A 22,231-nucleotide genomic window follows, 5' to 3' on the forward strand; every position below is an offset into this window, starting at 1 on the left:
TAGTCTCAGTAGTAATGTAGTTATGATCTCACCCAAATGTAGCGAAGGTCCGGTAGTGTTCCACAGTGCAGGATAGGCCGTGAACTGAAGGGTGGCGTGAGGAGAGCTTGGAGCGAAGTAGTACTCACAGGGTAGCAGTGAAGAGAAGAACCCGTGGTCCGAGGTGCAGGGTACCCAGAGCAGTATAGGCCCTTTAGGAGCGAGTACCTAGGAGCACCGAGAGTACCTGGAATAAAGCAGACAAGACCCCCGAGGAGCAGGTGTCCTGATGGTTAGGTAGAATACTCCAAAGGGCGAGTAGAAAGAGAGGCCCCCCGAGGAGCGGGTACCCAGAGCTTCTATAGGCAGCGTAATACCCTGGAGGGTTAGTGAGGAATCCAAGCAAGCATCTTAGAAGCTGTCAGAGTAGCAAAACCGAAGACCTTGCTAACTCGTTGAATTGGAGTGGAGCAGAGGTTTAAATACCCGGAGGTACTGATATCATGCGGTGGGGCAAGCCCCCGAGGTTCCCGCCATGACATGTTTAAGAGGCCTCCTAGGGCATGCGCATGCGTGCCCTAGGAGGCCTCAGGAAGAAGCATGGCAGATGGGGACGCCCATGCTGGCTCGGAAACGCCAAGGGGTTCGGCAAGCAGCAGTGGAGGCAGCCATTCTTCCGAAGGAGGAGGAGAAAGGTAAAAGAGAGGTGAGGCAGAGCGGTCACAGCCGTCTGCAACCGACGGACGCAATACTATGCAGTGCAATAATGGAGAAAAAGAAACATCATTATTTCTAGTTGTACATCAAACGTAATAAAATATACCAATAAAACCTTACCAATAAAAAGAAAATGACAAATCAGCTGATGAATAGAACAACAACCAATAATTAAAAATGCATACAAAAATGTTTTAAAAATTACCAAACACCAATAAAATATTTCAAAACAGCTGACACATCACATTCAATAATTTAAACTAATAAGGATAAACAAAATTCCCCTGCTCTCCCTATCTGGGAACTTTAGATTTCCAGTCATCCTGAGATTGTCGTAGACTTGAGGGAGGCATACAGACTTTAACCTCTCTCTCTCTCATACGCATATTCTTTCACACATATAGGCTCTTTCTCTCAAACTCACACAGGGAGTCTCACACACACAGGAACTCTTCACTCTCTCACACACACAGGGAGTCTCACACACACAGGAAGTCTTCATTCTCTCACACACACATACACAGACACTCTCTCTCTCACACACACACATACACAGGCACTCTCATATACAGATACAGAGGTACTCACCCATTCAGGCACAGGCTCTCTCATTCACCCACTCAGGCACAGGCACTCTCAGTCTCACACACAGGCACTTTCTGGATTTCTCCCTCTTCTTCGGTCACCGGCTTGAGGAAACGCTGGCGGCCCCATAGCGCCTCCTCCTTGACCGCCAACTGCAGCTAAATGCCAGCTGTCCCACGAGTCCTCTTCTGCTCTGCCTGCGGCTAGAGATTTGGGACACCAAAGATGAGACTTGAGTCATGAGCCCCATATGCCCAGTACTAATGACGCCCTTGGCTTTCTCTGTCATGTCCTCTCCTTCACCGTATGCTGGTTTCCAATCTAAATAGCTTTACTTTTCTTTGTTTTCTGTAATTCATGCCAGGTGTATTAGGCACCTGTCACTAGTTAAGTCAGTCCTAATGATTCCAGAAGGAGTCTACGTTTTCTTTTTCTCTTTCAGTTCAGTATCTCAAATTATAGATACTGAAGCAGTATTTGAACATCAACAGGGGCAGGGCCATCTATCGCGGACTCTGCCCCCTACTAGTTTAAATACGCCAATCTGCATGGAGAGCTGCTGAAGTGAGACAGCATAGAGGAAGAAAGGGAGAGAGAGGCAGAAGGGATAAGACAGGAGGGAAGGCATACACATAAGGGGACACAGGATAGGGAGAGAGTATCATAGTAACGATGGCAGAAAAAGACCAGATGGTCCATCCAGACTGCCCAGTAAGTTTCTTATGGTAGTAACTGCCACTCTGTGCAGGAATTATCCCCGAGCCTCATGTTAAGGGTAGTAATATTTACAATCAAAACCAAGCAGCTGTCAAAACCTTAATAAAATTACTGCTAGCAACATTTTTATATGGTGAGCAGCCTTCTTGATAATTCAGACAATGCTACTTGAACGTGCTTTGCTTATGGATTTGGCCATAGAAGCAGTCCTGTGCTTTATCCCTACCTTCTGAGTACCCAGGACTGTAAAAGCTGAGGCTCAGCATTGGCTGTCATCTGAATCCAAATACCCTTTTTCTCCCCGACGAAATGGAGAGCGATGTTACAAGTGTGTCGAAAGCATCAAGGCTAATTGGTTAAGGATAGAAATACCAATGCCTTCTGATAAGGGTAGTAACAGCTTCTCCATGAAGGTTATCCCCACGAACTCTTTTCATCATTTCCAACCTCTAGTCGTAGGGATTATTCCATGCGTTTTTTGAATTTGTTTACCGTTTTCGTTCTCACCACTTCTTCCAGGAAAGCATTCCAGGCATCTACTACCCTCTCTGTGAAGAAATATTTCCTGATGTTCCTGAGTTGTCCTCCCTGGACTTTCATATCATCACCTCTAGTTTTACAATTTCCTTTCCAAAGGAAAAGGTTCTAAGTCTGTGCACAATTAAAAACTTTCAAGTATCTGAAGGTCTGTATCATATCTCCACTGCACCTCCTCTCTACCTGGAAATACATAATCAGATCGTTCAGCCTCTCCTCATAAGTCTTCTGATACAGATCCCAAACCATTTTGGTCGCCCTTCTCTGGCCCACCCCGGTCCTGTCTCTATGCATTTTTAAGATATGGTCTCCAGAACTGAACACAATACTCCAGATGAGGTCTAAGAGAGAAGAGAGACACGAAGGTACATAGGAAGAGGGGAGAGACAGAGGGAGGCATGATGGGAAGGGGAAGTGGGAAAAAGTGGAGAGGGAAAGGGGCTATGATTGCTATCTGTGTGATTATGGTTGAAATATTTTCTTAAATATTAAAAAAAAAAAATGTATGGGGCAGCTGGAGGCAAAGGGGATGTAGTGGGCGGGACGGGGCTCAGCGGGGTAGAGCGTGTGCTGAAAATACACCTCTAGCTCTGATTAAAGGACTGCCAACTAAAATGTATTACAATTTTATAGGGTAAGGGCTACACCATTGGAATGGGGTCCTCCTAGTCTCCCAACCTACAAAGGTTTACTAATTTTTAATAATTTACCTATCGGATCACTGAACTTCATTTATTTATGTACAGTAGTTGCAAAATAATTGAAAAAAACGACAAAAATGTCTGCCGCGGTACATTGCCGCCATGGACAACAGGTCACGTGGTCGGATCAGGTGGTCTGGTGCCTGAAATTCATCTCTCTGCCGCTACACATACACATAGTGCAAAGCGAAGCACAGACACAACGGTCTTAAACGGGTATAGCTGAGACCATATGCCAACTGTTTACTATATATTTTTTAACTTTTAAAATTTTAATCAGGAAGTTTTACACAAAAGCGTTCCTACGAATTGCCCTAATAAAACACAAGCAATAAATAAATACAATATTTGCACGATTTCCAGGAATACCCAGTAGCTTCAGCTCTGGTTTTGCTAGCCTTGCAGATTTGTAATTATTAATAATTTGCTTTAAGGAGAAAAAAACGAAAAGGTCATAGATCCAATAGGGCAACTAAACCAGCAAACTGACATCCTGCAGCTTTCCTGTATATCCAAGGTTCCCCCTTAAGCAGATAGGATCTTCCCAGCATGCACTGGGAGGAGGCAGCATATAGTATCAGTGGGGGAGATTTGGGCGTTTTCTGCAGAAAGGTGATTCTCCTTTCTTGCAGTTTGTAATCTCCAGTTTCAGGTCTGTCCCCTTCCCGTTGCAGAGTGGGGATAGGAGGGACTTTATTTCATACTCGCAATCAGCTTAGCCTCTTTCTGTCTTAATTCAGCTCTCAAAGCATCTGACCAAGATAAAGGAGATCTTTATGCAGAAATCTATCCAGCAGCTGGAGAGGGAAAACAGGGGGTAAATGTCTGCTCTGGTTTCTGATCAGGTAAGAAAATCATCTTTCTCATCTTGTATACAGGACACCACTACTTAAAAGAAAACTTTCCCCTGTGCGGCTCTTCCAACCTTCCCTCTTCACAGCACAGTACAAAGCTCTTTCCATAGTTTGGAACATTTTTCAGTTCTAGTCACCCTGAGATCAGCACAGATTAGTAGAATGGAAAGGGGCATGCAGACTGTCTCTGGCCCAGCAGAGACACACACACACATACACATAAATGTATTTATTGCAGTTTATAACTACTCCAGACTGGTGTGTGAAGTGGGTTACAGTACAATAGCTACAAATAATTATAAAATATAAAACCATATAGTAAACTATTATTATAAAACATAAGAAATGCCATACTGGGTCAGACCAAACATCCATAAAGTCCAGTATTCTGTAACCAGTAATGACCAAGCTAGATTACAAGTACTTGGCAGGCTCCCAAATAATAGATAGATCCCATGCTGCTTATACTCAGGGATAAACAGTGGCTTTTCCCAACCTGGTTAATAACATTTTATGGACTTTTCCTCCTTTAACTTGTCCATTTCTTTTAAACCCACCTACACTAACTACTCACAGTACTGAATGTAATTCACTTAGAAGTGCCTGAAAGGTGGAATATAAATCAAATAAATACCTGATTTTACTGCATCCTTCAGTAAAGAATTCCAGAGCTTAGTTGTGTGAGTGGAAAAATATTTTATCTGATTTGTTTTAAATGTAATACTTAGTAAATTCAGAGAGTGTCCCCTAATCTATTGTCTTTTTTGAATGAGTAAACTGATTTACATTTACCTATTTTCTTCCACTCATGATTTTATAAATCTCTATAATATCTCCCCTCAGCCGTCTCTTGAAGTTGAAGAGTGCTAACCTCTTTAGACTTTTCTCATAGGGGTGCTGCTCCATCGGGGCGGATTGGCCTATCAGGGCTTCGGGTATGCTCCAATGAGCTGGTCCACCAATCACATGGTTCGTGTTTGTCGCAGTGGCCCCATGCCTGAGGAGCTTTTTATTTCAGTTCCCCAAGGATCTCCTCATGTTTCGGTTGCACGCAGCAACGGAAAGGAGATTCCATGGGCCTGCTCTCTTTCTCTCCTCCACCACTGTCTCAGCAGGAGCCTCCCCTTATTTTCAGGCATCACATGACGATGCAGTGGTAAAGTGGGGCTGCATGGGTCTGTTTTCGTTAATTCTCTCCCTCACCACCACTATAGCAACAGAAAGTACTCCTGTTGCCTCCCTCACACCTGCCCTGTTTCAACTGGTCTGGTCTCTCCTCTCTTCTGCCAGCTACGGAACACAGAAACTTCTGAGCGCTACCTCACCCGCAGATTGAGCACCTTCCCACTGCTCTCAGGCGTGACTGCCCTCATGCTGGCCTACTACAAAAAAAACAAACCAATTAATAGCCCCCCTCCTCCCCAGCATCCAGGCCTTCCAACTTGCCCCTACCCATGAGGATCACTACATGCTGGAATAGCTACATGGAGCCTACTCATAGTCTATTCTTTTGGGGCCCAGAGGGGGAGAAGAGTGAGAGAGTGGGAGTGAGTCACTGAGTATGTGTGAGAGCATGAGCATCTGTGAGTGCATGTCTGCCAGTGAACATATGTGAGAGTGCATGTTAGTCAGTATGCATGTGTCAGTGAGCATGTATGTCAGCACATGTGTAAATGCATGTGAGTCAGTGACAGTGTGTCTGTGAGGGGGCATATGAGAATGAACATGTGTGTGTATATAAGAGAGTCTGTATGCATCCCTACACATAAGTGATCCACAACAATTTCAGTGTGGTTGGAATCAAATGTTCCCAGGTATAAAGACCATAGGATTTTTTATCCTTATTAGTTAAAATTATCAGGTGTTATTAGACATGTCTGCTGTTCCAAAATATTTTCTTTGTGTTTGGGGAAATTTTTACACATTTTTTGTTTTTAATTATGGAATGTTCCATTTGTAAACTGTTTTGAAATATTTATTCTTTGTATTAGTATGGTTTTACTATTATGATTGAATTTTTTTATTTTTTTTTTATTTTCATATTCTATGAAAAATTATGCTTATTCTGGTTTTCCATTGTTGCACTGCATACAGAATCTGGCTTGTTGTGGTTTGCTGATGATGATCCATTTCCTCGGTCTGAGGGGAGTGGGACCAATACTGGTGTCCCCTCTTTTTTAGTAGATCCACAAGCCGACTCCTCAGGGGATACTCGCTCTCAGGATGTCGGCACATCCTGACCTTTGGACCCATCCTCCTTTTCCTGGGTGGAATTTTTCCAGGGATTACTGACATTTCTACAGGGGCAGACTTCTGAATCGACTATACCTATTGGTTTAAGTCCATGCACTCAGAGTTCTTCTGTTCCTGCCACCACGGTTTAAGCTACATGGTGCAGCGCAGCCTGACAAGGCTCGAATGCAGGTGGATCAAGATTACACCAATAATTATGGTGGCAGTTCTCCTGTTGAGGAAAGGGAAATTCCCTCAAATTTGGAGCCACATAGAGTTCTTCTCTGTTTCTTTTATAGAGATGAGTTGCTGAACTTGATCTCCCAGACTAGGAAGACCCTTGGAGTGACTGGGAATGATTCCTCGGGGGTACAGAAGAAAAACCCCAATTTGTTTAGCCTATGCAAGGCCTCATGTTTTTCCCCCTCTTGAATGCGATTCAAGAGTTGATTGATCTGGAATGGAGCACGCCAGAGGCATCCTTTAAAGGAGGGCGGCCTTGGTGGTTTTATACCCCTTGGATCCGCAGGCCAGAGAGCAGTTGCTTTTCCTAAGATGGATGCTTTGGTGTGTTCTTTCATGAAATGAACCTCCATCTCAGTAGAGGGAGGTGCAACTCTTAAAGATGCTCTGGATAGGAGAATTGAGGCTATCCTAAAGCAAGCCTTTGAGGCAGTAGCGATGAGCTTACAAATTGCTTCTTGTTGTGCCCAGGTAGCTCGAGCTACATTGCATCTTTCTCAAAACTATGGCAGCGCCACTTCAGATAACGGACCTATGGTAGAACCGGGGGCTGCTTTCTTAGCTGATGTGGGCTGTAACCTGGTTCACCCACCTGCCGGAGGAGTTGCTTCTGTTATAATGGCTAGACGACAACTGTGGCTGCGTGACTAGTCAGCAAATACTATCTCAAAAGTCCAATCTTACCAAGCTGCCCTTCAAGGGTTTTCTTTTGTTTGGCAGTAAGTTGAGAAAATGGCAAATAAATGGGGGGGAAAGGTCCCTCATCTGTCAGAGAACAAGAAGCCTGTTTCCTGGACTTTTTGGTCAAGTGGCCACTCTTGAGACTCCCTATAAGGCCAAAAACGCTGGTAAAATTCTTCCCAGAGATCCCGACCCTTCCGACGATCTCAGTCTTTTTGTCTCTAAAGGCCTGGAAAGGATGCATGCTCTGGAAGTGGATCCCCTAGATCTTCTCAATGAAGATTTGCGGGTTTACCTGTTGGTGCAGGATTAGGTGGGCACCTATCTTACTTTTATCACAAGTGGGCCCAGATTACTTTGGATCAATGGGTCCTTAAAGTGGTTCTGGACTGATATATTCTAGAACAGTGGTTCTCAATTGGTGTGTCGCGACACACCAGTGTGTCGCCAAGCACCAGCAGGTGTGTCGCGGCTCCCGGTGTTCCACTGCCCCGCTTGTGCTTCCCTTCTCCCTAGGGATGGGGATGAAGAATGGAGAGATGCTGCGCGCCACTGCTGGAGGCCAGGCCGGCGGGGCCAAAGAATGAAGAGATGCTGCGCGTTGCTGGTGGCAGCTGAAGAACGGAGAGACCCTGCGCTCCGCCACTAGCGGGGCCGAACAACTAAGAGAAGCTGTGCACCGCTGCCAGCGGCTGAAGAGCAGAGAGACCCTGCGCACCGTGGGAGGCGGCTGCAGAGACGTTGCGTACCGCTGGAGGTCAGGCCAGAGGCATCTGAGAAGCAGAGGCCAGGATTATTGGGCCAAACAATGAGAAGAGGCTCCATGTGAGCTTGTGTGTGTGTGTCTGGTAGAATGGGTGCCTGGGTGCATGAGTGAGAGCTTGTGTGTGTGTGTGTTAGAATGGGTGCATGAGTGAGAGCTTGTGTGTGTTAGAATGGGTGCATGAGTGAGAGCTTGTGTGTGTGTGTGTGTTAGAATGGGTGCATGAGTGAGAGCTTGTGTGTGTATGTGTGGTAGAATGGGTGCATGAGTGAGAGCTTGTGTGTGTATGTGTGGTAGAATGGGTGCATGAGTGAGAGCTTGTGTGTGTATGTGTGGTAGAATGGGTGCATGAGTGAGAGCTTGTGTGTGTATGTGTGGTAGAATGGGTGCATGAGTGAGAGCTTGTGTGTGTATGTGTGGTAGAATGGGTGCATGAGTGAGAGCTTGTGTGTGTATGTGTGGTAGAATGGGTGCATGAGTGAGAGCTTGTGTGTGTATGTGTGGTAGAATGGGTGCATGAGTGAGAGCTTGTGTGTATGTGTGGTAGAATGGGTGCATGAGTGAGAGCTTGTGTGTGTGTGTGTAGTAGAATGGGTGCATGAGTGAGAGCTCGTGTGTGTGTGTAGTAGAATGGGTGCATGAGTGAGAGCTCGTGTGTGTGTGTAGTAGAATGGGTGCATGAGTGAGAGCTCGTGTGTGTGTGTAGTAGAATGGGTGCATGAGTGAGAGCTCGTGTGTGTGTGTGGTAGAATGGGTGCATGAGTGAGAGCTCGTGTGTGTGTGTAGTAGAATGGGTGCATGAGTGAGAGCTCGTGTGTGTGTGTAGTAGAATGGGTGCATGAGTGAGAGCTCGTGTGTGTGTGTAGTAGAATGGGTGCATGAGTGAGAGCTCGTGTGTGGTGTAGTAGAATGGGTGCATGAGTGAGAGCTCGTGTGTGTGTGTAGTAGAATGGGTGCATGAGTGAGAGCTCGTGTGTGTGTGTAGTAGAATGGGTGCATGAGTGAGAGCTCGTGTGTGTGTGTAGTAGAATGGGTGCATGAGTGAGAGCTCGTGTGTGTGTGTAGTAGAATGGGTGCATGAGTGAGAGCTCGTGTGTGTGTGTAGTAGAATGGGTGCATGAGTGAGAGCTCGTGTGTGTGTGTGTAGTAGAATGGGTGCATGAGTGAGAGCTCGTGTGTGTGTGTGTAGTAGAATGGGTGCATGAGTGAGAGCTCGTGTGTGTGTGTGTAGTAGAATGGGTGCATGAGTGAGAGCTCGTGTGTGTGTGTGTAGTAGAATGGGTGCATGAGTGAGAGCTCGTGTGTGTGTGTGTAGTAGAATGGGTGCATGAGTGAGAGCTCGTGTGTGTGTGTGTAGTAGAATGGGTGCATGAGTGAGAGCTCGTGTGTGTGTGTGTGTAGTAGAATGGGTGCATGAGTGAGAGCTCGTGTGTGTGTGTGTAGTAGAATGGGTGCATGAGTGAGAGCTCGTGTGTGTGTGTAGTAGAATGGGTGCATGAGTGAGAGCTCGTGTGTGTGTGTAGTAGAATGGGTGCATGAGTGAGAGCTCGTGTGTGTGTGTAGTAGAATGGGTGCATGAGTGAGAGCTCGTGTGTGTGTGTGGTAGAATGGGTGCATGAGTGAGAGCTCGTGTGTGTGTGTAGTAGAATGGGTGCATGAGTGAGAGCTCGTGTGTGTGTGTAGTAGAATGGGTGCATGAGTGAGAGCTCGTGTGTGTGTGTAGTAGAATGGGTGCATGAGTGAGAGCTCGTGTGTGTGTGGTAGAATGGGTGCATGAGTGAGAGCTCGTGTGTGTGTGGTAGAATGGGTGCATGAGTGAGAGCTCGTGTGTGTGTGTGTGTGTGTGTGTGGTAGAATGGGTGCATGAGTGAGAGCTTGTGTGTGTGTGTGGTAGAATGGGTGCATGAGTGAGAGCTTGTGTGTGTGTGTGGTAGAATGGGTGCATGAGTGAGAGCTTGTGTGTGTGTGTGGTAGAATGGGTGCATGAGTGAGAGCTTGTGTGTGTGTGTGGTAGAATGGGTGCATGAGTGAGAGCTTGTGTGTGTGTGTGTGTGTGGTAGAATGGGTGCATGAGTGAGAGCTTGTGTGTGTGTGTGTAGTAGAATGGGTGCTTGAGTGAGAGCTCGTGTGTGTGTGGTAGATTGGGTGCATGAGTGAGAGCTCGTGTGTGTGTGTGTGTGGTAGAATGGGTGCATGAGTGAGAGCTCGTGTGTGTGTGGTAGAATGGGTGCATGAGTGAGAGCTTATGTGTGTGTGTGTGTGTGTGGTAGAATGGGTGCATGAGTGAGAGCTTGTGTGTGTGTGTGGTAGAATGGGTGCATGAGTGAGAGCTCGTGTGTGTGTGTGTGTGGAAGAATGGGTGCATGAGTGAGAGCTCGTGTGTGTGTGTGTGTGTGGTAGAATGGGTGCATGAGTGAGAGCTTGTGTGTGTGTGTGTGTGTGGTAGAATGGGTGCATGAGTGAGAGCTTGTGTGTGTGTGTGGTAGAATGGGTGCATGAGTGAGAGCTTGTGTGTGTGTGTGGTAGAATGGGTGCATGAGTGAGAGCTTGTGTGTGTGTGTGGTAGAATGGGTGCATGAGTGAGAGCTTGTGTGTGTGTGTGTGTGTGTGTGGTAGAATGGGTGCATGAGTGAGAGCTTGTGTGTGTGTGTGTGGTAGAATGGGTGCATGAGTGAGAGCTTGTGTGTGTGTGTGTAGTAGAATGGGTGCATGAGTGAGAGCTCGTGTGTGTGTGGTAGATTGGGTGCATGAGTGAGAGCTCGTGTGTGTGTGTGTGTGGTAGAATGGGTGCATGAATGAGAGCTCGTGTGTGTGTGTGTGTGGTAGAATGGGTGCATGAATGAGAGCTCGTGTGTGTGTGGTAGAATGGGTGCATGAGTGAGAGCTTGTGTGTGTGTGTGTGTGGTAGAATGGGTGCATGAGTGAGAGCTTGTGTGTGTGTGTGTGTGGTAGAATGGGTGCATGAGTGAGAGCTTGTGTGTGTGTGTGGTAGAATGGGTGCATGAGTGAGAGCTTGTGTGTGTGTGTGGTAGAATGGGTGCATGAGTGAGAGCTTGTGTGTGTGTGTGTGTGTGGTAGAATGGGTGCATGAGTGAGAGCTCGTGTGTGTGTGTGTGTGGTAGAATGGGTGCATGAGTGAGAGCTTGTGTGTGTGTGTGTGTGTGTGTGTGGTAGAATGGGTGCATGAGTGAGAGCTTGTGTGTGTGTGTGTGTGTGTGTGGTAGAATGGGTGCATGAGTGAGAGCTTGTGTGTGTGTGTGTGTGTGGTAGAATGGGTGCATGAGTGAGAGCTTGTGTGTGTGTGTGGGAGCTGGAGAGACGTTGCGCACCCCTGGAGGTCAGGCCAGAGGCATCTGAGAAGCAGAGGCCAGGTTTATTGGGCCAAACAATGAGAAGAGTCTCCTTGTGAGCTTGTGTGCCCGTGGTAGAATGGGTGCCTGGGTGCATGAGTGAGAGCTTGTGTGCCTGAGGTAGAATGGGTGACTGGGTGCATGAGTGAGAGCTTGTGTGCCTGTAGTAGAATGGGTGCCTCGCAGTAGAATCCAAGATGGCGGCATGTTAGGAGCTGGTGCTGAGGTGCTCCTGTTTTTCCTCGTGAAAGAATTGCTTTAAATTTCTAAATATGTCACCTAAGAGGAAAGGTAAAGTCAGGGTTTACCCCTCGACACCCCCACCGCTATCGGTACTTCAACAGGAGATTACCCGGTTCCTTACCTCCACAACCACAGAAGTTCCAGGAGTTGAGGAGCCCTTGGAGCGGGGCTCTCAGAGAGAGGAAACAAGGAACGGGGCTGGTGTTCCAACCCGACGAGCTGAAAGTGGGAACTCCTTCCGGGTTGCAGGCAGAGACACCAGCGCTGACAGCAGCCTTTCAAGCTTTTTCTACTAACTTGGTCGCCCCTGGAGAAGTGAGTATCAGCGCGGAAACTTCTGAGTGCGGGCAGGGAGAAGGGGCTGCGGGGGTAAGTCCTGTGGATATTTTCCTGCCTTTACCGCAAGAAACTGCCCCAATTCTAAAACCCCTGAAAATTCCAGACCGCCCCGAGACTGTGACTATGGTTGCTCTGTGGGACTTGATGGTGGGGGTTGCAGCTGCAGTTAACCAATTGAGCGAAAAAGTGGAGTTGTTGGCATCTCAAGGCTCCCAAAACTCGTTTGAATTGCAGAAAAAACTTGATCAAGTTTCAAAAAAAGTTGTAAAACTGGAGGAAAAGGAGCAAGAAAATCTTAAGTTTAAGGCTGCAGTGATTAAAGACAGTCAACTTATTGCAAGGAGAGTGGAAAAATTAGAAAATGCCTCTAGACATCTAAATATAAGAATATTAAATTTTCCTCAAGTTCTGGGTGAAAACCCATATATTTCTTTAAAGAGATTTATGAAGGAAGTTCTTTGTTTTGAGGAAGAAAATTTACCTGCTATAAATAAATGTTTCTTTTTGCCTAAAGTAATTTCGACAGAAAATAGAGCAAATATTCAAGAGAATTTAACTGAATTTTTAGAAAATTCAGCAACAGAAGTAATTGATAGGGCTATGTTACTAGTTTCATTAATATCATTGTTGGATGTGCAATCAATAATGAAAAATTACTTTAGGAAGTTTCCTACTGTTTTCTATAATGAAAATGTTAAAATATTTCCTGATTTGTTTCCTATCACCCAGGAAAGGCGTAGGGAATTTTTAACCCTTCGCCAACAAGCTATTACTTTAGGGTATACTTTTAAATTTAAAATTTCCCTGCAAATGTTTTTAAAAAAGGGAAGCGAGGTCAATATATTTTTCACTTTTCAGCAATTAAAAAGTTTTTTCTTACAAATAAAACCCCCCTTACATCTACCCCCACTAATATGTAAAGAGAAGTGGTTGTTAACTAAAAAAATGTATTTCTTTTAGTTAACTCTCTATAATATTGGATCTGAGAAACTTGTGTAAAGTTTATGTATATTGATTTACAAATAAGATGGATGGAAGCTTAATATTATTTCTTGTATGCTTTAATCAACCTAATAAATGAAGCTTGACCGACGTGACGCAAATGCGCAGTAGAGAGCAGCTCTACTGCGCATGCGTGAGAGCACGTCGGTCAGAGGGGAGCCCAGCGGACGGCTGTCTTGGAAGCGGCGAGGAGGAGCAGCGGCGGCAGCATAGAAGGTCTCGGGGGGGGGGGGGGGGTGTCTCTCTCTCTCGCGCGCGGGGAGAAGCGGCGGCACAGATATAGAAATGGGAGGTCGCCGGGAGTCTCTCTCTCTCGTGCGCCTCATCACCGAGCCCGGTGGAGCGGCGCGCGCAAGAGAGAGACCCCCCGGAAACCTCCAATGGAGGAGCAGCGGCGGCGGTTAAGTGTCAGGCGGACCAGAGAGAAGAGGGAGTGGAGGAGGGCTGAGAGAGAGGAACAGGGTTGTGGAGGAAGGGGGAGGGGAAGGAAGAGGATGTAAGTGGGGAGGGTAAAGTTGTGGAATACAGAAAAAGGGAGTGGAGGAGGGCTGAGGGAGAGGGAATGGGTTGTGGAGGAGGTGGGAGGGATAGGGAAGATGAGAAGGGATGGAAGGAAGAGGATGTGAGTAAGTGGGAAGGGTAAAGTGGAGTAGAGAAAAAGAGGGAGTGGAGGAGGGCTGAGGGAGAAAGGGAAGGTGAGTGGGGAAGGAAAAGGGAAGCGGATCATCTCAGGAAGGTTGTTTCCCTGGAGATACTGGATTGATTCGTACTCATGATAGATGCTAGCCTTCTGACAGGAGTTGATGGTGCAAGGTTGCTGGAATGCAGAAGAGCGGCAGTGGAACATCAACTAGTTCGAAGCACGGATGGTTCAGTTAGTGTGCTTGTGGTTCGCTGAGTGTCTAGAGGCTTGGGCAGTCGTCAGGGTGGAACCAAGAGTCAACAGGTTTCGAAGGAGAAAATGCGCTCATGGTGTAGGTGGAGAAACATCATCTAGGCATATCCGCTTCTCACATTGCCAGAAAGGACAGTATCAGAGCCAAGTTCCTCAGCAGGAGAAACTTGGACCCAGGAGAATGGGAGCATGGAAGTCGAAGCTTTTCAGCTGCTTGTGAACCACTGGCGCCTACTGGACCTAGACCTGTTGGCGGCCTTCATCAATGCAAAGGTTCCATGCTTTTTCAGTCACAGACGAGACCCGAAAGCGTTGGGCATTGACGCTCTTATTTGGAAGTGGCCACATGGCACCCTGCTGTATGTGTTTCCGCCTTGGTTTCTGATAGGCAGGATTGTCCAGAAGATTTCAAATCAATACAACACAGCCCTTATAGTGGCTCTGGATTGGGCTCGGAGGCAGTGGTGTGCCGATCTCCAGAGATGCTGGTGGGTAGTCCCCTCAGGCTACCATCTCGGAAGGATCTGTTGTAACAGAGGCGCATTCTACATGAGGATCTGGGTCGATTTTTGTCTTATGGTTTGGCCATTGAAAGGGCTCTGTTGTTGAAGCGGGGTTATTCGCCTGCTATGATTTCCCCTTTACTGCAGGCCAGGAAATTTTCTTCGTTTCTAGCCTATATTAGAGTTTGGAAAAGTTTTGAGGCCTAGTGTTCTGAACGAAGTTCTCATCCTCTAAGGGTGGATATTCCCTTTGATTTTGGAATTTTTACAGGATGACTTGTGTAAGGGCTTGGCTCTTAACACCTTGAAAGTTCAAGTTGCAGCTCTTGCTTGTAATAGGGGAAAAATCAATGGAGGGCCTTTTGTCTTCCCATCCTTGAAGGGAGTTAAGCATCTTGGCCTCCCCTTACAGCTTCCAGTACTTCTGTGAGACCTTAATTTGGTCCTGGAATTCTTGGCAGGTCTGACCTTTTGGCCGCTGTGGGCTCTTCCTTGAGACTGCTTACCTTGAAGTAGGTTTTTCTGGTAGCAATCTGTTTGGCACATCGGGTATCTGAATTGCAGACTTTCTTGCCAGGAGCCCTTTCTGCGGATGACTCTGGGAGTGGTACAGATTTGGACTGTGCCTTCTTTTTTGCCAAAAGAGATTTTGAAGTTTCATATGAATCAGTCCATTTCCCTGCCCATCTTGGACAGGGACAGAGATGAAAGTGAGTACCATCTTTTGCATTCCTTGGATGTCAGTGGTTATTTACTGCAGTACTTCTCTATCCCCAGACCTAAAAAAAGAGGGGGTGGAATAATGTTAATCACAAAAAAAGAATTAAGACTAACTCAACAAGCCTTCAAATCTACGACTAAATTAGAAATCGGATTATTCAAATCCTCCCAACTCCAAATCTGCCTTATTTACGCCCCCCCAGGGCTCCTAGAAGCCGACCCCTCTCCACTCATCGAAATTATAGCCAAACATATCGACTCCATCTCACCCGCTATCATTTTAGGAGATTTCAACATCCATGTTGATTCTCCCTCCCCATCTTCCAATTGCGAAGCCCTACTTTCCTCCTTCCAGGCTATGGGATTCAATCAAATCATAAATAATCCCACCCACAAGGCAGGCCACACGCTTGACCTGATATTCACTAATGAAACCATCTCGCCCATCTCCCCACCTTCCTGCTCCCCCATCCCCTGGTCAGACCACTCGTTGATAATTACAAAACTAGCCATTAATCAAAAACAGACCCCTATTGCTTCCAAATCCTCCATCCAATTCAGGAAACCTTGTTCAATGGACACACTCAACAACAGCCTTGCCAAAGACCTTTCCAAACTGGACTTCACAGATGCTGATACCGCAATTAATTCCTGGCAAACAATCACACACGCAGTAGCAAACTCAATTTGCCCATTATCCTCAAAAATTATCAACCCAGCACGCTCGAACAAAAAACCCTGGTTCTCTACGGAATTAAGAAAACTCAAACAAGACCTACAACACAAGGAACTACGCTGGCGGAAAGACCCCACCCCCACATCATTGGCTTCTTACAACACAGCAATGAGCTTCTACAGAACATCGATCACCCGCACCAAACGAGATTTTTATGCCAAAAAAATACACGGTTTCTTATACGACCCGAAAATGCTCTTCTCATATGTGGCAGCCCTCACCACTCCCACTTCCCCTACCTTCTCAGAAGAAGAAGCCCAAAACAAATCTACAGAGTTGGCGATTTTCTTTGACAACAAAGTCAAAAACCTACTTGGCCCACTGGCAACTTCCAACAAATCATCAATAGCCTTACAACCCCCCAGCCAAACTCCTAGCCAAAATCCATCCTCTACTATTCTTAAACAGACGCTAGTATCTCTTGAACCTACATCATCCCTGGAAATAGAATCGATTATCAAGAAAATGAAACCCTCGTCTCACCCTCTGGACCAAATACCAACTAAACTTCTCCTCACCATTCCTAACACCATTGCCAGATCTCTGGCAGACATAAATTGTTCCCTCAATCAAGGATCTGTCCCTGACTCCTTAAAAATTGCTTCCCTGAAACCCTTACTAAAAAAACCCAATCTGGACCCAGCCAACCCAGCAAATTTCCGCCCCATCGCAAACCTACCTTTTATAGCTAAAATAATGGAAAAACTTGTCAACTTCCGTCTCACCGACTACTTGGACTCCCACAATATCTTATACCCTTCTCAATTCGGTTTCAGGAAACGCCTAAACACAGAATCCCTCCTTCTTTCTTTAACGGACACCATCCTGATGGGCCTTGACAAGGGACATTCTTACCTCCTAGCCCTACTCGATATTTCTGCGGCGTTTGACACGGTAAATCACGACATCCTCATCAGCCGTCTAATGGAAATAGGCATCTTGACTTCAGGACTGTACTCCAAGCAATCCTGTTCTCTAAGGTCGATTATTGTAACTCGATCCTGCAAGGTCTACCAGCTGATACATTAAAACCTCTGCAACTACTCCAAAACGCAGCTGCAAGGATTTTGACCAACACTAAGCGCAGAGATCACATCACGCCCATTCTAAAAGACCTACATTGGCTTCCAGTTAATTTTAGAATTGTTCACAAATCCCTCACCATTATTCATAAAAACATCCACCACCAGACTCCACTAGACCTACTACACCCTCTCAAATTACACTCTTCAGCTAGACCTTTGAGAGATGCCTATAAGGGATCCCTTCATGTTCCCTCAATCAAATTGGTACAAAGATTAACAATCAGGGACCGGGCTTTTTTCAACAGCAGGCCCCACCATTTGGAATACACTACCCCCAGACCTCCGACAGGAAACCTGCCTCATAAATTTTAAAGGAAAGGCTCTACCGAAAAGCCAAGACTTGGCTTTTCGGTAGAGCCTTTCCTGTCTCCTAGACTATATTCTACTAAGATATTATTCAATCAGCTGTGCTTCAATAACTAGCAGAATGTCATATAATCACGTTATATTGCTAGAGTTATTCTCCTGAGGTTGGCTTCAAGCCCCTTCTCTCTGTTATATCTCTCTACTTTGATTATCTGTCTCTTCATTTCCAATTCCAAGTCATTCACCCTTGTTATAATGTAACTTTTACCTTCTGCTCCCAATCTGTCTCCTCTTTTGAGGTTTGACTAGTTACTGTTAATGTACTATCGTTCTATGTAAACCGAGTTGATTTGATCTGTATCAAGAAAATCGGTTTATAAAATCCCTAAATAAATAAATAAATAAATAAATCTCTGGCTCCGCACTGCTCTGGTTTAAATCCTTTCTGAACAACAGGCACTACAAAGTTAAAATAAACGACAAAGAATCCCACCCCGTCCCATCAAAACAAGGAGTACCACAGGGCTCTTCTCTGTCCCCTACCCTGTTTAACATATACCTACTTCCTTTATGCCAGCTGCTCAATAACCTCAACCTCACCCATTTTATATACGCAGACGATGTGCAAATCATAATCCCCATCTCGGACCCCATCTCCTCTACTCTAAATTTCTGGAACGACTGCCTACATGCCATCAACCAGCTTCTCTCGAGTCTCAACCTGGTCCTAAATACGTCCAAAACGGAACTCCTGGTTATCTCCCCTAGCGATAACCACCCCTTCACTAATAACACAATAACCCCATTAGTAAGCCATGTCAGAGACCTTGGGGCCACCCTTGACTCCAGAATGAATTTCAAAAAATTCATTAACGCTACAACTAAAGAATGTTTCTTCAAGCTACAGGTCCTGAAGCATCTAAGACCGCTCTTACACTTCCAGGATTTCCGTTCTGTGCTTCAAGCAATACTGTTTTCAAAGATTGACTATTGCAACGCTATTCTACTCGGTCTCCCCGCCTCTTCGACCAAACCTCTACAGATGCTGCAAAACGCAGCGGCCAGGATCCTTACAAACACACGGCGCAAGGACCACATCACACCTATCCTAAAAATTTTACATTGGCTTCCTATTCAACATAGAATACTGTTCAAAGCTCTCACTATCATCCACAAATCGGTCTACCAACAATCCTCTCTCCAACTCACCTTCCCTCTGGAACTACATACATCATCAAGACCAATAAGAACTGCCTACAAAAGTAAGCTCAAGGCCCCTCCCAACAAATCATCAGTTCACAACTCCATCCACAAGCGAGCATTTTCGACAGCAGGTCCGCTACATTGGAATTCGCTTCCTCAAGACTTACGCCAGGAACAATGCCATTTAACCTTCAGAAAAAAACTTAAAACCTGGCTGTTCACACAAGCCTACCGCTGAAGGATTCCATTTTAACCAACTCTCTCTCACGCTCCAACCCACCCTTTTCCCTCACCCCCCCGCCACTCCTCCCATTTGACATACCATGTATATTTCCATGTATATATTCCCATATATATATATATATTTCCATGTATATTTCCGCTGATTATAATCCATGTTTCTGTATTACTAATTATTGTTTTTATGTTAATTTATAGTTTGTAATTTTGTTAACTTATTGTTTGATTACTTAATTCTGTCCTATCTTCCGACATCCATGTTTTTACTCTCCCTGTTTTAATGTAACTTCTCATTTCCACCTATACGTTAATTGGTTTTCCCCTTGTTCTAATGTAAACCGGTACGATAAGACCTGGTCTTGAGTGTCGGTATAGTAAAAGAAGTTAAATAAATAAATAAATAAAAATAAGTACTTGGAGCTGACTAAATCCATTCAGAAGTCTGATCACCTGTTTCTGCTCCATGGTGGTGGTAAACAGGGAGCTCTGGTGATGGGGGCAACGATAGTCCATTGGGTTAAGGAAGTCATTACGGACACCTATGTAGATGCTGAGGTTGCTTTGCCAAAACAAATTAGACCGTATTTCACGAGGGCTCAGGTGGTATCATGGGCAGAACTGCGTTTGTTGTCGCCTACCGAGATTTGCCGAGCAGCAACGTGGTCATCTTTGCACACCTTTTCCAAGCATTACCACTTGGATGTTTGGGCTAGGCGCCGTCTTCGCATGGGTTGTTTTGACTGGACCACTGGCAGCCTCCTGCCCTTTTCAGGATTAATTTTGGTACATAGCATTGGTGGGGATTGACCTGCCAGAATGCAGAGGAAAGAGAAATTACCACTTACCTGATAATTTCCTTTCCTTTAATGAGGACAGGTGAATTCCAGGCATGCCCTAGGCTGCCGATTGTTGAAATTATGGTTAGCCTTTTCAGGGCATTAGATTGGCCACCCTCCAGCAATAATAGATGATTTTAATAATAGGTTACAAATTTCTGGTCCATTTTTCATTTTTTAGTTTTTTCAAAACTCTGGGGTGTATATCATCTGGTCCAGATGATTTGCTATTCTTTAGTTTATTAATTTGCCTATTACATCTTCCTGGGTCACTGATACTCCACATCATCACTATTAAATAATGTTTTCCTAGCGTGTAGACAAATGGACTCAGGACAGTGGGTTATGCTCCCCTGCTAGCAGATGGAGATGGAGCAAACTGACGTCTCCAGTGACCCCCAGCCTGCCAGTATTCTCCATCTCCAGCAGATGGTGGATGGTGGACGTACATCTCCCTTTTGGAATTGCTTCGGGGTTTCTGGAAGGAGAAATTTGACTTAAGAAAAAGAAAGCCCTGCTCTCCTGCTGAGATACCAAAAGGTCCCTCCCTCAGTTGAGAATTCCTGAGATGATTTCTGTGGTCCCTCAAAGGTGTGCCTTGGTCTGGTAGCTGGGTTTCCCAGTGTGGACTTAGCTGCTCATTCAGCTGAAAGACAGCGGGTGCAGGAGGCCGAGTGTGGCGGTGATAGCAGATGCACTCTCCCCCCGCAGCCGGAGAGTATCTCTGTACTCAGCCAGTAAGCGCTGAGCTCAAGTAAGGTTTAAAAAAAAAATACAAAAGGTTTACCTTCAGAGATAGAGGGGTTTTTAGGACTTCCTTCAGTCTCTGTGCTCGACGCGCCGTCCTGACATTCGTTCCCGCTCCGGTTGGGGAACTGGGCAGCCTGGCAGGTTGAGCAGTAGGCCATGGTGGCGTTTTCGCGTGCTCCTATGTGTGCTTTGCTGCCCTCTACAGGCCGTCGGTGTGCATTCGGCTTTGGGCGTGCCTTTTGCGCACACAACATTTGAACTGTTTTAAATATTTAACTTGGCGCACAAGTTGTGCGTGTGCCTTGCTGCGCTAAATTTTTGTGCGCATAAATTTTAGAGCGCGAGCCACTGTGGCACCAGTAATAAACAAGCCTAAGTGTCTTTCTCTTTCTGTCATATTAGGGCTTCTCAGCCTCTCTTCTAACATGGGTCAATACTGTTCCAGCACTCAGGGAGAGTTGTCTTCCTCGGATTTTACTAAGCCTAGCTCCTCCCATTCTGATGATGGGTTGGTTACAGCTTTGGCAGGAGGGATGCCAGACCTTTGTTCTCCCTTGTCTGGCTCTTCCGCAGGAGAGGTCAGTTCTGTGGGCCTGCTCCAGTTCCTTCTGGGCTGGGTCTGGATCCAGCTGCTTTTTCTTGGGTGGACTTTTTTCAAGGTTTACAAGCTTTTCTTCAGGTGCAGTCCTCTGCATCATCCAATCCTGTCAGGTTGGATCCTCAGCAGGTGGCTCCTCCCTCTTTCAGTCCTATGCTAAAGCATAGGAGCTTGCCTTGACTCCCTGTGGGTGTTCCCAACAGGAACCCGGAATGCACTGATAATGATGTTTTTTTCCCACTAATGGATGCCATTGAGGAATTGATTGATTTTGAATGGGACGCCCCAGAGGCAAATTTGAAAAGGGATCGGACCATGGAAGGCCTATATCCACTGGATCCGGCTGTGAGAGAGTGTTTGCATTTTCTCAGAGTGGATGCTCTGGTATGTGCTGTCTCTAAGTGGATGACTATCCCCATGGAGGGAGGAGTGGCCCTGAAGGATATCCGTGATAGGATTATTGAGGCTATCCTTAAGCAAGTCTTTGAGGCAGTGGTGATGACTTTACAGTTCACATCCTGTTGCACCCTAGTGGCATGATCTTGTCTGCTTCTCTCTCAGGATGTTGATTCTGGAGGAAATTCCAGAGCGGTTATGGAGCCTGCTGCAGGCGGTGATTTGGTCCGTACTTCGGCCAGAGAAGTGGCTTCAGTAAGAGCGGCCAGGCGTCAACTCTGGTTGCAAAATTGTTCAGCTGACGCAACCTCCAAAGCTAATCTTACAAAGATGTCCTTTATAGGCTTATTCTTGTTTGGGAGTGAGTTGGAGAAACTGGCCTGTAAATTGGGTGAATCTCCGGTTCCTTGATTGCCAGAGGATAAGAAGCAATTATAGCGCCCTTTTGGCTTGAGAGGTCATCCCCGGGGTTCCAAGCAGTTTCGTCCCTAAAGAGGTTCAGTCTTTCAGAGGACTCGGCCTTTCGGTAGGTCTCAGTCTTTTCGGTCCAGACAGCCCAAGAGAGGAGCAGGCTCAGGTGGCGGACCTTCCTGAGCTTCCCACCCAATGAAGGTTTGCCAACCCACCTTTGGGAACAAGAGAGAGAGCATCACCTCTCTCTTTTATCAGAGGTGGGTCGTGAACACATCGGACCAGTAACGCCTCGGGCAGAGAATTCCAGAGCTTTGGACCCGCTATTGAGAAAACTCTATCTCTTATTTGTGTCAGATGTGTGCATCATATTATGGGATTAGACAATGGTCCTTTATTTTGAGATCTTAGTGTTCGCTGAAGATTGTAAGGTTGTAGAATCACTCCTATTAAGCCTTTGTTATTGGAGTAGATGATGTTGAATATTATTGTTAATACTTTATAGTAGATTCTGGCTTGTACTGGTAATCAGTGTAGTGATTTATTAGCGAGAGAATAATGTGATTATATTTCCTAGATCCTAATATTAGTCTTGCTGCAGCATTTTGT

General features: G+C 45.9%; 1 protein-coding gene across 4 annotated transcripts in view; it reads left to right on the forward strand.

The window, feature by feature from the left end:
• Window positions 1-3,833: 3,833 nt before the first annotated feature.
• The window catches only part of LOC115087338 (zinc finger protein 182-like), a 118,653-nt gene continuing 100,255 nt past the window's right edge, over window positions 3,834-22,231 (forward strand). For 3 of the 4 annotated variants that reach the window (XM_029594432.1, XM_029594431.1, XM_029594428.1), the window contains exon 1: window positions 3,835-4,081. In XM_029594432.1, the coding sequence (XP_029450292.1) occupies window positions 4,058-4,081 (24 nt within the window). In that variant the 5' untranslated portion in view covers window positions 3,835-4,057. Of the gene's footprint in view, window positions 4,082-22,231 lie in introns of all 4 variants that reach the window. The other variant, XM_029594430.1, reaches the window with a different exon arrangement.

The sequence above is a fragment of the Rhinatrema bivittatum genome, chromosome 3, assembly GCF_901001135.1.
Source record: "Rhinatrema bivittatum chromosome 3, aRhiBiv1.1, whole genome shotgun sequence".
NCBI classification, from domain to species: domain Eukaryota; kingdom Metazoa; phylum Chordata; class Amphibia; order Gymnophiona; family Rhinatrematidae; genus Rhinatrema; species Rhinatrema bivittatum.